General features: G+C 37.1%; 1 protein-coding gene across 8 annotated transcripts in view; it reads right to left on the bottom strand.

Moving 5' to 3' along the window:
* Positions 1–980: 980 nt before the first annotated feature.
* CEP89 (centrosomal protein 89) overlaps positions 981–14,728 on the bottom strand; it is a 42,214-nt gene continuing 28,466 nt past the window's right edge. For 6 of the 8 annotated variants that reach the window (XM_030025931.1, XM_030025932.1, XM_030025936.1 and 3 more), the window contains 2 exons: positions 8,266–8,435; positions 981–1,678 (listed from right to left, as the gene is read on the bottom strand). In XM_030025931.1, the coding sequence (XP_029881791.1) occupies positions 1,444–1,678; positions 8,266–8,435 (405 nt within the window). In that variant the 3' untranslated portion in view covers positions 981–1,443. Of the gene's footprint in view, positions 1,679–8,265; positions 8,436–9,344; positions 9,392–11,855; positions 14,509–14,728 lie in introns of those variants that run through there. The other 2 variants (XM_041126107.1, XM_041126106.1) reach the window with 2 other exon arrangements.

The following is a 14,728-nucleotide window of genomic DNA, read 5'->3' as shown; positions in this document are numbered from 1 at the left end:
TTGTAGGACCGGTATGTATTTACAACTTGGCTGCCTTGGTGTTTTGTGTCTCATCAGGGTGATACCTGAGTGCACTAAGGTTTTGCAAGTGCTTTGAGAGTCGTAGAGTCTTCGACTTTCTGCTGTATTGCAGAAGCTGGCTTTAAACACAGTACATACACAATACTAAAAATCGTGGTGTTATAGGTGCTCTCCCCACCCTCTCTTAAATAACCCTGTTCTGCTGAGTCATGGCCTTAGCCTGAAGGAAAACACCTCAAGAAAGCAGGAAACTTTCTAGACACAAACAGTATGTATTCTTTTGGGTATTTAACTTGGTTTTCTACTCTTTTTGTTAACTTTGATCAAAGCCAATGAGATTCTTCATTATTTCTAGTATTATACAACTACTATAGTTACAGTTCTTTTGTATAGTTAAAGTTTTCTGGTACCATTTAGGTTTTGTTACGGAAATGAAGCAAAAGCAAAAAGCTGATCCAGCAAGTTATATGTAAATCCAAAATAAAGTCACTTCATACCAATACACACTACTACAATACTGATGTGTAATATTGTGAAAAATCGACAATTATGAAAGCTAAGACAAATATGCGTCATAATAATCTGAAGATTGGCACTGCTGCAGAGAATGCTCTGGGGAAAAAAAAGTGGCTTCTGAAACTACTGCATCTGAAGTGGGATGAACAAGACCATCTGGAGGAGGGCTACATCCTCTGCTGGCATGTCATCCCCTTGGCGAAACTATGGTAGGAACTTGCTGACGCCTGGGCTCCCGTAAATCTACTTAGTGGACAGTTGTGCGTTCAGGCACCACCACTCGTCCCTAAGGATGTGTCTGTCATGCCTGCTTCATAATCAAATTTTTCTCTGTCCTTGAGATGACAGGATTTTTGGCAGACAGTCTGGTATAAGGCCATCTTAGGATGTCAAGATGCTTCATCACCAGCAACGAGAACAGACGACACACATTTTTTTTCAACTTTGGTTGTACTCTGTCTATACTTTATTTGGGAAGAATTTATTGAAATTTGACCTTTTAATTAAAACATATATAATAGAGACATGTTATTTACCATATTGGATGCTTTCTATCATGCTGTTCACTTGTTTTGTGGCAAGATACGTGTGTCTGCTAGAACACCAAGCTTACCAGTTGTTTATCTTGTTAACTGGATACTTGTCTTTTTATGTTAATTTAGAGCTGTACCACATTTTGCCTTAAGGAATAGCCTTTTCTTCAAAAAACGAAGTTATATTTTAGGCTAGACTTACATTATTTGACGGTACAGCTGGAGAATATGCTGTTGTCATTTTGACACTAGAATATACAGTGATTTTGAAGAGGGTGAGTGTTCTGTTTCATCTTGTGTTGTTGAAGAGAGTCAAATTCAGGCACTTGAGGTCTCTTTCTTGGATGAGGTGCATAATGCATCTTTATTCTTATCACTGAGATTCTTGAATTTCATTTTTAGTAGGAGATGAAGGTTTCACATCACAATAGCTAAAATCATGTCCGTAAACTAGGTCTTTCTGAGAGCTTTCATCTAAGTGTGGCTCATGAACTGTGACAGTATTACACATGTTGTTCTTCCCCAGGGATTTATGTAAGAGTTCTCTCATTCTCCTGTTTTCTTTGGATGTGGATTCCCAAATGATTTCAAGTTCCCCTTCCACTTTCCTAGAAAAAAATGAAGAGAAATCCTAATTTTAAAAACACTTTTCGGCAGTACATAATTACAGTGTGTGGATAAGCAAATTATAAACTGCATGTATTTAGCTGCTTGAAATTATCTGGCTGAGATTTGTTCCTGTTTTTAAAAAAGCCCACTGAATGTAATGCTAGTAAGGATACGATCAGAAAAAAAGATTTGGACCCATGTAATAAGTTGGATTAAGTCCACACAAAAGAGTAGTGCCTGTGAGATCCAAATACCACGACTGCCACTGAATCAGGATCTGTCGTGACTGCAGTTCTGCCTCCTGTAACAGGTACGTCCCTTCTGCCGGGTGCCAAGAGTTCTGCATCTCTCCACTCAGAGGCTAAAAACGTCTGATCAAACCGCATGTCAGGCTTTGTGCTTAGCTAATGCCTTGTTGTGGACGTCAAAGAGAAGTGGTGTAAACTTTTTTTTTTTTTCCTTCCATGGGGGCGGGGAGGCAAAGATGGTGAAGGACAGTCCTTAAGGCATTATAACCTTATGGCCTGATTTCTCTGACTGCCCAAGCATAAATGAATGAATTATTTAATGTTTTTCTCAAGAAAAAGTTGTGGGTTTTTTTCAAATATGGCAGCTGACATCATTTAATAATGCAGTGTATTCCAGCCGCAGACTTTTTAGTAAGTTATATTTGGTCAAGGTTAAGCTCTTGGGTTTCCTCTGACTTGCTTCTAGCATATGTCAAAATACAAAATAATCAGAAAATCAAGATCGTTTGAAGTGGAAAGCTATTGTGTAGAAACTGAGCACACAAATCTAATTGGTACAGACTTCTCTAACACAATTACTTCAGGCCACTACCTGAAGCACTTAATAGAGCTAGCCCTTTACACAATTTTTTCTGAATACCAGGTTCTAAAAATGAGAGAGAAAAATGTAAAACATAAATGTTGTTGAGATTAAAATGCTGTCAGGTTACATTTCTGGCAAAAGGAGTATACTAGAAAATATATAATCAGTACTTCTTACAGACCCCTTTGTGATCAATAACACGGAGAATGTTAAAAAAAAAAAAAAAAGTGGTAGAAAGTGGCCCAGACATAGTACCATCTAATTTTGTTTCACCCTATGATTGGCTGTATAGATAGAAGATGAAAAAAAAAAAAAAACCACCTTATTGAGAAGGCCTTAAGATTATCCTTATATATACTGCTTGGAATGAACTTTTGATAGTGGAAGAGATTATTAACCATTAAGGATGGAATTAAAGCAAACAAAGGCAGGTGAAAGTAGTACAGTTGCTAAGAGTAGCCCAAGACTGCTCAAGAATGTGAGAAACCACATTAATGGGTTGGACCTTTCCATTTCTGCCAAGTCTCTCAAAAGCTACTGAGAAGCAACCTCTCGCTTTTGAAACACCAAAACTGTAGATGACTTTGTTCTCACAAAGTATAGTTTTCCTTGAGCCAGCAGTAAGAGTATCTAATATTACCAGTTACTCAGTATATGCTTCAGAATGGTTTATAAAGGCAATTATCCTCAGCTTACATTTTGGGGGATGTGAGGCACAAAGAGTAACACTACATGACTCAACTCCCCCAACAAGCCATCCTGAGTTTCACCCATTGGTTGAGATGGGCCCTTTGTATTGTGATCTTGGAACACTTTCAGCATCTTGTTTGATTTTTAAATGAACTTTTATATCTTGATAGGGACAAGCTCAGGTTCTCTGTTGCTACTTCTCTCCAACTGGAGTCTGCATGCAGTGTGCAGAGCACTCTTTATGTTCTAATACTAATATACAAGAGCTTAATCTGGTTTACCCTTATTGTAGTGCAGAACATTACCCAGGCTTTGTTTCACCTGCTAATTTCTAAAACCAACACTGTTTTTAAAGATTGTTTCATTGTTAATGCTTGTATGAGCTGGAGGCAGAGAAAATTTGAAGATGAAACTAAAGATCACTGAATTCTGAACTGTAGTTTAATGCTGTCAGCATGCTGACAAATTAGATGCTCATTTTCAGTCCGTATGTTCAGTTCAATGGCAACTGCATCAATTTCAGAAAAATTAGTTCAAAGATACTAGTTTTAAAAGTATCCACGTGAATAAAATTACTTCAGTAGCAAGGAAACAGATGCCTTTAGAGGTGGTGGTGTATCTGAAATCTTCTTAGAGGATTAATTTTTAAAGGAGCCCAGAGACGCAGAATTGGAAAGCGCTTGCTGACTTTGCTCTGGAATGAGCAGTCAAAGCATGTTGTTGTCAAGGAAGCACGTCGCAGGTGCCCCTGGCTTTGCACACAGTATATTGCAGTTGTAGGTAAGTCTCTTCAGCGTGGCAGAATGTACAGCTTTTATAGTTCAGCTGGTTTTCAGGTGAGCATCCAAGAAGTAGCAGTTAGAACCCAGCTGTAGTTAGACAAGGGGGTTTTGCCTCTGCGAGGTTTTTTTTGTTTGTTTTAAAATTCTGACCCAATCAAAATCTAAAAAAATACATTCAGCAAAACAGGTTGGGGAGGGGGTGTCCTTATTCTTGCTAGTCATGACCTCCTAGTTGTCTTAGGAACTCGGAGTTAGCTGCTGATGGCCTGTACTTTTTTCTCGACACCAAAATTTCCTTGCTCCTACTTCACTGGGCAATGGCCCTCACTACCCTTCTCCTGCATTTTTCTGGATCTCACCAGAAACTCTGTCAAGCTCTGCAAAGCATTACTGTCCTTGACTGTGACTACTGTGACGTTACCCTATACAGATCACACCCTATTGGGTAACCCTTGCTATTCTGTTGTGCCCATAGCAGCTGGTTTACCTCTTCAAACACAAGTCTTTTGTCGCTTAGCATTTAAAACTAGATACGTACTCAGTAGTAAATGTGTTCTGTTTCCAGATGTCTTTAGGCAAAAAGCATTAAGTTTGTTTCTCATAAATGTAGGCTGTTGTCACTTAAATGAGTAAAAATAAAAATTCCATTCAACCTCTACCTAACCTAGCCAAAATGTAAGATTTTATATCTTAAGAGTAAGCAAAATGCCAATGCTGTACTGATGGTTGAGGATGAAAAAGTTAACGGAGGCAGATTCTGAAAGCAGATTCTTCTTTACAAAAGACAGAGCTTTCTGCCCTCGCTGGACTAAATTCATTCAGCCTTATCTCTGAGAATCTTCTTTGTGCTTCTGGCTCAAGAATTAATTTTCATCTATCCTGTAACAGTTTATTTAAATAAACCTTATCACAAAGATCAACATTTTTATCATGGTTACAATTTTATATGTAGCCCTACAGATAAGACAGCTTCTCTCCCTTGCCTGTGCACGGCTGTGAAGCTTTTCTATTGTCGACCCTCTTCTGAGGACAATCTAAAGCAGTTTCATTACTAAGACTTTCAAACCTGCATTTAACATCCAAAGTACGGCAGCTGTAACTATCTTGAAGTACTGCTCCTCTGCAGATGAATTACGAAATACACTGTGACCTAGAAAACTCATAAAGGTAAGTGTCCTTTGAAATAAGACTTGGGGCATTTATGAACCTGCTTCTGTACCCTAGAACCACATTAACAACTTTGTTTATATCTGAAACATGCAATGTATTTCATTTATGGAAAGGTATGTGGTAATGATGACTCATAAGATTATTCTTAAACAATAAAAATGTCGTGATTATCAGCTACCTGAAGAACAGAAAATTATACTGCTTTCTCGTTAGTTGCTTTAGGCAAAAGCTTGCGGTGAATTTCCAATATTCTTTAGCAAAGGCTGTAATTATTGAGAAGGCTCTACAGAGCAGCTTCTAGGAAGGTAAACTTTGCGTTATCTTTAGAAGCTTTAAAAGCTTTGATCAAAAGAACATACCTATATGCATTTCTTTTCAAAAACCAAGCAGAAAAATTCTGTTCCCTTGGATGCAATGAGTAAGTAGTGCAACCCCTGATTTTTGTCATCAGGTGAAAGATGATGCAGGAGGGGGAGAAGGTTTCAAAGGAAAGTCACCTTTATTATGTTTTATGAAGCCCATGTTAGTTTGGATGTCGATTTGTCAAAAACAATGATGAGAGAAGAAATAAAAATGAGGAAGCATATGAGTATCGCTGCTGTGCAAATGTCTAAACAAACATTACTTTTGAACATGCTGTGATCTGCAGTAGCTCTACCTCTGGGCATGTTGGTACTATGTATTGTGCCATGATAAGAGGGCCCTGACCTGCTATCAGTCAGGTTTGCTACAGTCCTGTTCAGATTACTACGGTGGAGCTGTTTATCTCTGGTGTAGTGTCTCGCTGCAAGAACGGTGCTGTTTCCAGACCTGAAGTGGTATCTTCCCTTGTTTTACAAGAAATACGGTAAACTTTTATGATAAAGAATTTCATGGTAGTAGCCGAGTCAGACTTGCTATGACTTCTTGACTCCGCTATTATAAAACTAAATGCAAGAGTAAAAGCAGCTATAGGAAAAATTTTTCTGTCTTCACCTACTTACAGTGCTTTTGACTAGACTGAGTCCAGTCAGTGACTTTAAAATAGCTTAATTTGTTTTATAGTCTTCCTAAAGAGAAATTGTAACTTCAATAAAATGCAAAATTAGCTATCCAAATAGTCAGCATACCTTCAGCTAAATTTTAATTTAAACTGGCTTTCCTGCTTAAAAGTGTGGTATGCTACTTTGATTTTTCATTACTTAAACACTGAAATTAGAGAATCTAATATACAATATATTTACTGAATGCACTTACCTTAATGTTTATACAGGTATTTTGAATTGAAACATTATCAGCTAGACAGTTCTCTGGACTATAAATTTACTCTGTAAACAGAGCTAGTGGAAATAAATGTAAATGTTTGGTACTGTCCTGGCACTAGTGACTCCGGTTGCCAAGCTACAGATGACTAGCAACATCTAAACTACAAATAATTTTCCTTTCCTTCCTCTGTGACTGTGTGGAGGGAAGGGAGAGAGAAAATAATAAGTCTTATAGATCCAGAAATACACAAAGCTGACCAAAATACATGTTTCATTTCTGGCAGATAGGCATAACGGAGTACATATGTATTTGGATTACCTTTGGAAACTACTTTATATTACCACAATACTTGAGATGAATAAAGGAACATGAGAAAACTAGTTTATATGAACAGTATCAGCCATGGTGTTAGTTGGTTTTATTGATTTTGTTTTATAAGAATAAAAATATATTCTTTCTTATATAGGCATAGAATTCAGCTGACTTCTCAGTGACATTTCATTTTTTTTAATCTAGACTTTTTAATATAGTTATCAAAGGAAAACAGTGGATGATGAGATGAACCAAAATACAACTTTGAAAGATAAACATAAAAATTATCTTTTACTTTCAGAGTTGTATTCATTATATTATACTCTAATAAACACTTTAAGGCTTAACTACCACCAGAAAAAGGCAGTCACCAATTACACTGTTCATTAATGTAGGAGACTACAGAAATGCAAGACATCTCTTTGAGGTTCATCTTGTGCTTGTTTCCATAAACCATTTTTCTTCATCATCATATTGCTAAATGGACTACTATGTTGCGGTTCTAGGCGCAGATCTTGCTTCTTAAAAGTTAGTTGCAAGTATTAATTTTATGTGCTTACTGAAGAAAAAATGAGTCAGTGCAGACTGAAGAGGAAAAAGTGATTTAGTATACTGTATGGAAAGTGTAATTAATTATTTGACACAGCTATGTTACATCATCTCATTTACCTACTTTGGGGCTAGAAAAGTAAATTTTGAATGATCCATATTATAGGACTTTGAACTATGCTCTATCCCACATTGAAAAAGCCCTCTATTTAACTAGCTGTTCTCTACTGTAAAAAATTGTAACATGACCCAGAGGTATGAAAGACACTTAATTAGCTAAAAATCCTAAATAACTATTTCCAGAGAAATGTGGAATAGTTGACTGCTTGCTTACCTCTCTTCAGTTGTAGAAAGTTTTTCCTGTTTGCCTATAACGTGAATGTGCTATGAAGCTCTCCACTACCAGAGAGGAAAAATACCTTTAAAGGACTCTATATTAAAAGGATATTTCAACACTGACAGTCATGATCTTGTATAAATCTGCTGAATTATCTTTTTTCTTATTATTATTCTGCATGTAGCCACTCTAAGTCACTTATTAACAGAACAGTAAGGTAGATTCAAAAGGAAACCAATTGTATGCATACTCATTAAATTCCTTTAATTTCCTGCTATTCTGAAAACTGTTGAGGGGTGTGGAGGGGAAAGTGTTTAGCCTCTAGTAGAAGATGCTGTTAATTATTTAACATATATCTTGATGATTTATAGACACCACCACCCCAAATCATCAAAGACTAGGGTCAGGTAGATATTCTTAAGAAGTCTTAACAGTAGTAGTAGTCATCCAGAATAAATTCCCCCTTCAGAAGGTCTGTCTTGGAGCTGGGAATTAAGAGAGGCATTTCAGCATTTTCAATATAGCTAAAAGATGAGTGAGAAAAGATACCCGGAATATACCGTGTGAGGCTCTGATGAAAAGCAAGAGCTTGCAGCTGTGTGCAGTTGCCTCCCCCCACCCTTTTGCCCATCAGATCGAATTGGATTGCTTCTGCCTGTGACTGACTTACCTTTTCTGCTGGAGCACTTCATCAAGGGTTTCCTGTTTGTCTTGCAGCAGGCGCTGGAGGTGCTTCATTTCTTGCTGGTACTGAGCAGTCTTCCCAGCAAATTCTTTCTCCTGCTCAGTCATCTTCAGACTGATATCTCCAAGCTTCCCAGCTGCTTTCTTTTTATATACCTGTAAGGGTTAAAGTTAATAGGAAAAATGTGATTACAGGAGAAATAAGAACAACTCACTACCAACAAAAGAAATAGCTAGAGATACTAATTTGCAGTTTAATCTTTACATCAGTGCTGCCTTGCTCAAATATGTCAGGTAGGTTGCATTATGGTTTTTTTTTTTTTTTTACACCTACTTGTTAATTTGAGGGCATTACACTTGTACTTTGTTCTGCATATAAAACTAGTGTGTACAGTCAATAGCATACCGTATCTTTGTCTTATGAGTGAAAAGAATTAGCTGCAAAAAAAGGGTTTGTTTTCCAAGATGCAAAGCTACACTTTACAGCACATGTTGCTTACCACTTGTCCAACAGTCATATTTATCAATGCATACCATGAAGAAGTATTTGTGTTCTGTTAGTTGTTTAATCTTAATACTAAGAGGAAGAGTGGCTTCAGGTTTTAAAATCTTTTGCTTCTTCACATAATAGTTCCTTCTGTTCAGTGAAGCGCAAGTGATTTTTTTGCTTATTGGCAATAACCAAATCTATTGGTCTAATCTCAAAAACAAGAAATCCTTTTTGTACAAAGTGATTTTGCTTTCTGAAATAACATCACCATTAAATTACATAAGCACATGAGGAACTGAAAAATATGGCTTGTGTACTGTTACACATTTCTACATGCTGCTGCTCTTGACAAAAACAACAAGTATTATCCAATATTAGCTTTTTTTCTTGTGATTACAACCAGAATGCTTAAACTGTTACTGTATCTGCAGAATATGATGTTTGATACAGGCTATAGAACAGAGTTTTGGGGTGGAAGCACCTCTTTTAATAAAACTGCAAACTGTTCAGTGAAGCTTTGAAAATACTGCTATTTATGTCTTGCTAATATAAAGTTTTATCTAAGGTGTTAATCCCTACAGTTTTATCTTCATCTGAATCAGAGCAGAAAGTTTGAGTGTACCTTTTGGAGGAAGGAAAAAAAAAAAAAAAAAAAGGCATTTTTGGGTATGTGGTGCAAGCTATATAATCCTTTCCACAAACTGTTTCCTTTTTAGTTCTTGTAAAATGTGTTATTTTGGAGTTTCATTTTCTGGAGGTAATAGGGTAGTGATAAATAATAATACTTACCTAGAATGTTAGTCATTCAATATGTAAGGCTGCCTTCCATAGTTTTTTTTCCCCTAGCTTTTTCCTGTCAGTTCTAAGAAAATAATTAGAAGCCTGCAAGTTAACCAGTCACATATTACTGAACTTTTTAGATTCCCAGAGAAGTCTCCAAAATGCAGTTAGATGCTTGCACTTGTAATGCTATGGAAGGATAAAGGTAAACATGTTCCTTCTGAGCAGAGGGTTGCTTAGAGCTAGCTGAGAGGAAGTGCAGAGCACAGGAAAACAGCTGAACTTCTGCCAATAAATGCCTTCTCCAGCTCTGGATCCAGAACCCCAAATGCTCTCTTTAGGGCAGGTGCCTGTAATTATTTCAGAGAACTAAAGAGAACTTCCTCTCCCTTTTAACACATAAAAGGCTGATAAATAAAGAAGCCAATAGTGTTGGTGAAATCCATTTTTTTATCTAGTTGTCATTGATCATCCAGCTAGTGGAAGGTCTGTGTTTTAAGCTGCATTCTGTCTGAGATGGTGCAAGCCTGTGGGCTCCTATACATCCCATAGCTGCCTCTGTTGGCTTGGCATGCCTGCTCTTCATTTGCCAACTGAAGCTGTGTCACACCTGGAGAAGGGTTGCAAAATCAATGGGGCACAAAGGGCAAAAGTGCACCATTTTCTGACCTAATGATCAGGGCATGAAATTAGATATGAGGGATACATAGTTCTGATCTTGCTTCTGTGACTGATTATAACTAAGTATTTAAAATGGGTAAGCTATCTCAGCCAAACTTCAGCAGGATGGGCGAAGAGTGCCTAGAGTGCTCCATACTTGCATGTGGGAGCCTGGGCAGGTCAGGGTGGCTCTGGGCACGCTGTCACACACAGCTGCGGGCACTTACAGAGCCTTCACAGCAGGCTACTACCTTTGAGTTGTTCAAGACAACCTCCTATCTTTTCTGTAAGTGAAGCAGGTAGCAGTAAAGAGACTGGTGGAGATAACAATTTTCAGGAAGAAGGTGATAACATGTAGCTGGAAGTCCCCTAGAGCTGAAAAGGGTAGTCTGCCCAAGGTCATGGCATCAGGTATAGAGTAAGCATCCTAGATGAGGAATGATCACGGATGCAGCAGCTGGTACTGAAGAGGACATAATTTACACTCTTCTAAACCAGTTTCAGAAGGGTATACTCCTGGGCACCAGAATTCTTTTACACCTTGTGTACTGAATTACAAATGAAACTGGAGAATTCTGGATATAGCGCCAACAAAACTATTTCTACAAACGTAGGCTGCTGGCCATGATACATCCAATGATCAGGTCCCAAGATCCTTGTTGAGGCAACGAAGCTATTTTCTGTCAATCATGTATTGTTCTTCTCCTATCCTTTACCAGTAAAAATTAGTATTGTCCCTTCCAAAAGAGATCTAAGTACCATCTGAAGAAAACTGTTTCACTGTCTCTATAAAAAGTGTTATAATTCTGATCCTGACAGAATAGCCCTGTAATGGGAACCCTGATGAAATTTTCACTGGGTGCTATGGAACATTGCTAATTGTCTCCCATGGCAACTAAAAATTTCTAAAATATATTAAGATCATGGACAATTATCTTCAGGGCTGTGTAAAAAGCCATATTGGGGGGGGGGGGGGAAGTCCCTTTTTAGTAATGGACAAGGACCATGTTTGTACCTATAACTTTCCTAGTAAAATTGGATTGTGAGAGATGAAAAGTGACAGCCTATATATTCAGAAGTTTTAGTGAAATAATGTCTTTTGTCAGACAGCATTGTAGTGTTAATAGAAAAAACATTTCCTCACAAACACTAAATTTCTGGTCTGTTAAGGGTTTGTTTCTGTTCCTTAAAACCTCTATTCAATCTCTGTGAAAAGGATGTGGGTAAAACAGAAACTTTTAAATTAAAAAGCCAACAAAATCAAGAAAATGTTCAGCTGTAGTATTATGTGCCACATTAAATAAGCTTCCTTATTTGCAGATTGATATTAGCACATAGATGAAGGGTAAACAGTTGGGGAAATCAATTAAAAAGGGAAAAGCTGTTTACGCTGGAAAAACTTTCAAACTATGTGTCCAAAGGTATGAGAGAGTTGTGCATGTACATGACCTACTTTGACAAAAAATAATCTAGTATTAGATAAACAGAACTGACTTTGTATTTGAGACATAAGATAAAATTGACACAAGGAAAGGAAATTGAAATTTCTATTACTTGTCTGTCTTTATTCATGAGCACCATGAAATGATGCACCATGAGCACCATAAAACACTTTGCAAACAAATCCAATATTATGAAATAAATTTAAAGCTGAAATTATCTTAAAATTTAGTAGCACACTAAAGAAATCACCTTACACAGGATATTTCCTTATTCTTATCTTATTCTATTCTTTAACCTATTTTTATCTTATTCTGTTTCTTTAGCCTATTTATCTTTAACCTCTTTCTACCTTAATTCTCTTTTCCTACCCTAAAGAGGGGTATGATGAAGTATCCTACTCCCATATAGAACTGAACTTGCATAAATGTAGGAGAAGCCTCAAGTTTACTTGTTTAATCTTCTTCCTGTTTTTTTAACTTGTAGGTTGAACTTGTCAAATTTTAAAGATCTCTATAACTAAGAAGGCTAGAAACTTCTTTTTAAGAAATTGGGATTTTTCCTGGTAATAGCAAGATTTTGAGAGCTGAGGAAAGATTTGGCAATGCTGAATTTCCCAATTTCTGAGCACCACAGCAATGACTTAGTTTTATTAATTTTATGAAACAGAGCACTGTTACAACAGTAGGACAGATGAATAACTCAGATACTGGGCTCGCAGCATCAAGGCAACAGTTAGGAAATACTTGCTCTTATTACACTTTACCTGAAGCTTTAAAAGGTATTTAAATATGCTAATGCTAAATGTTTACTCTTAATTCCATTGCTTTATAACATGTGACCACTCTCCTCACAGAGATTTTCTAGCCGCCTCCTCCTCAAGCTCTAATAACAAAGTAACTTGCTAAACTTTGTGATATATGCACCTCATATTGCATATGTACCTCAAGGAGGTACAAGTACGTCTCAGATGTGGTAGGTTAATACTTAAAAAAAAAAATCCATTAAAAATATATAAATTCAGTGATCAGCTGTCATGTGCAATCTCTTATTTTAGAGATTACACATTGGTAGCAGCAATCAAATCAAATTTCTGTAGTTGTTATTGTACTACTGAAGGGTTGTTACAAAAAAAAACACCAAACAACCCCCCACAAAAAACCCAAACCAATTCCATTCCTGTTAGGAATTGTAATTATGTGAAATCCTGCTGTAGAAAATGTGACTCTTTAGTTTGTTGTTGTGACAAATTTGAGGCTTTATTCTAACTCATCAGTTTGGTTTCTAGTTACTAATTTGGAATTTTCTACATACAATGTTAAGGTGATTCTAGTTTCTCTGCAAACTATCTGTTTTGGCTACCAAGTGTACTTTAGAGGGGTTTAGTGTGGTCACTTGTTCTTATTCAGAAATTGTCAATCTAAATTTTTTATTTGGCTTTGAAACCCCCAAAAATATAGTCTATCAGGAACCCAGCACTACTTTTTTAAAAGAAGAATCTTTGAGTTTGTAAAACTGCTGTCTGTGCTTAAAAATTTTTCCTTTAGGATCTTTACCTGTAAGCAGTTGTTCTTTTTAAGAGGTTTAAGGAACCAACATACAAAACTTAAAACAATTAATCATCCTTGAAGAATAGCATACAAGAAAAACACATTACATTTATATAAGCTTTTTTTTTAAGGGCTCGTGTCTTTGCTCAACTCTGGAAATAGGTAAGGGTATTGCTGAAAGTCTTAGAGGTGTTAATTTTTTTACAACTTTGGATGTTTGTTAACTTCTGGGGTTTGTCTCTATTACATGACTCTCTACTGCAGTTATATGCCAGGATTATGGAAAACCAGCAGTCCGTTCTGACTGTGATGCAGAGGGCAAGAGCAAACTATGCTCTTTTTGTTCTGATTCTTTGGAAAACATACTGAAATAATGCACTCCTCCATTTCCCATCGACTGCTTAAGTATAATCAACTGAGACAAAAGCAACTTGCCAGAGATGAAAGCATGTTTCCGTTGAGACCAAAGGTGACTTCTAGCTGCTGGTCATCCTCACAGACATCACTCAAGAGTTGGGCACAGTGATTTAGATGAAGCAAGGAAAAAATTAATCTGCTGTGAGAGAGACAGTGTCTGCTGCTAACTAAAGCATATTAGAAAATACCTCTAAAATGCATACACTGAAATAGGTTAGCAAGCAGTAGCTTTTGGTAGAGAAGTTTATGATACTACTCCATATGCCCAAAACAAGCCACATGGAGTGAGTCACATAGGGTAGGCACTGTGCTATCATTCTGTCTAGTCTCCTAAGGAGACCTTGTTTCCTGGGTTTGTTACAGAGATCTTGGGAATAGATGATTTTGTAGCAGTGATGGAAAGATAAGTTCTACTTGGCAGGTCGTTCAGAATGCCTGAGATATACGGCCAAAGTTACTGGGGATATTAATCTCTTCTCTGATTTGTAGGAGTACTTTTGTATGAGTGGCAGAGTATGCAAATAATCTACCTGTAAGTAAGTTCACAGTTATGACCAAGTAGAGAAGAATGAGGAAACTGAAACAGTTTCAGACAAAAGCCAGAGTAAATTGGGGCATGCCTCTCTCTCCTGTGCATATAGACCACCTCAGGTATGCGAAAAGAAAACTTGGGGGAAAGAATACCTGATTCTAATGCTGTTTCCTTATCAGTAAGGTGAATGCATTTCCATTCAATTTTGGTTATAATTCCTGTTTTCTATGCAAACACTGTTAACTCTGGTGAATAAGCTACCTAGTATACAAAATAGTGACATATACTTAGAAGACACATTTAGGGATTCTTTGTATAGTTCACCTAACATCACAAAGTCTGAAAGGTCTTGAATGTGTCCTGGAATGAAGGGAATATAGGTGTTGCAGTATTATATGCTGTACTACGTGGGCCCTTGCGTTTCCCAGTTGGACAAAAATACGGATGCATGTTCGATCAGATGTTATCCTGCCTGATAATTAAAAAAATCTGGAAAAAAGTAGTTCTGTGGGGTTTTTTTGTTTGGTTGGTTTTGCTCAAAGTTTGCATGTAAGGAGAAGGACACAGCCACCTGTATTGA

This window comes from Aquila chrysaetos, chromosome 9 (genome assembly GCF_900496995.4).
Source record: "Aquila chrysaetos chrysaetos chromosome 9, bAquChr1.4, whole genome shotgun sequence".
Classification (NCBI taxonomy): domain Eukaryota; kingdom Metazoa; phylum Chordata; class Aves; order Accipitriformes; family Accipitridae; genus Aquila; species Aquila chrysaetos.
This window is presented reverse-complemented; position numbering and strand designations above follow the sequence as displayed.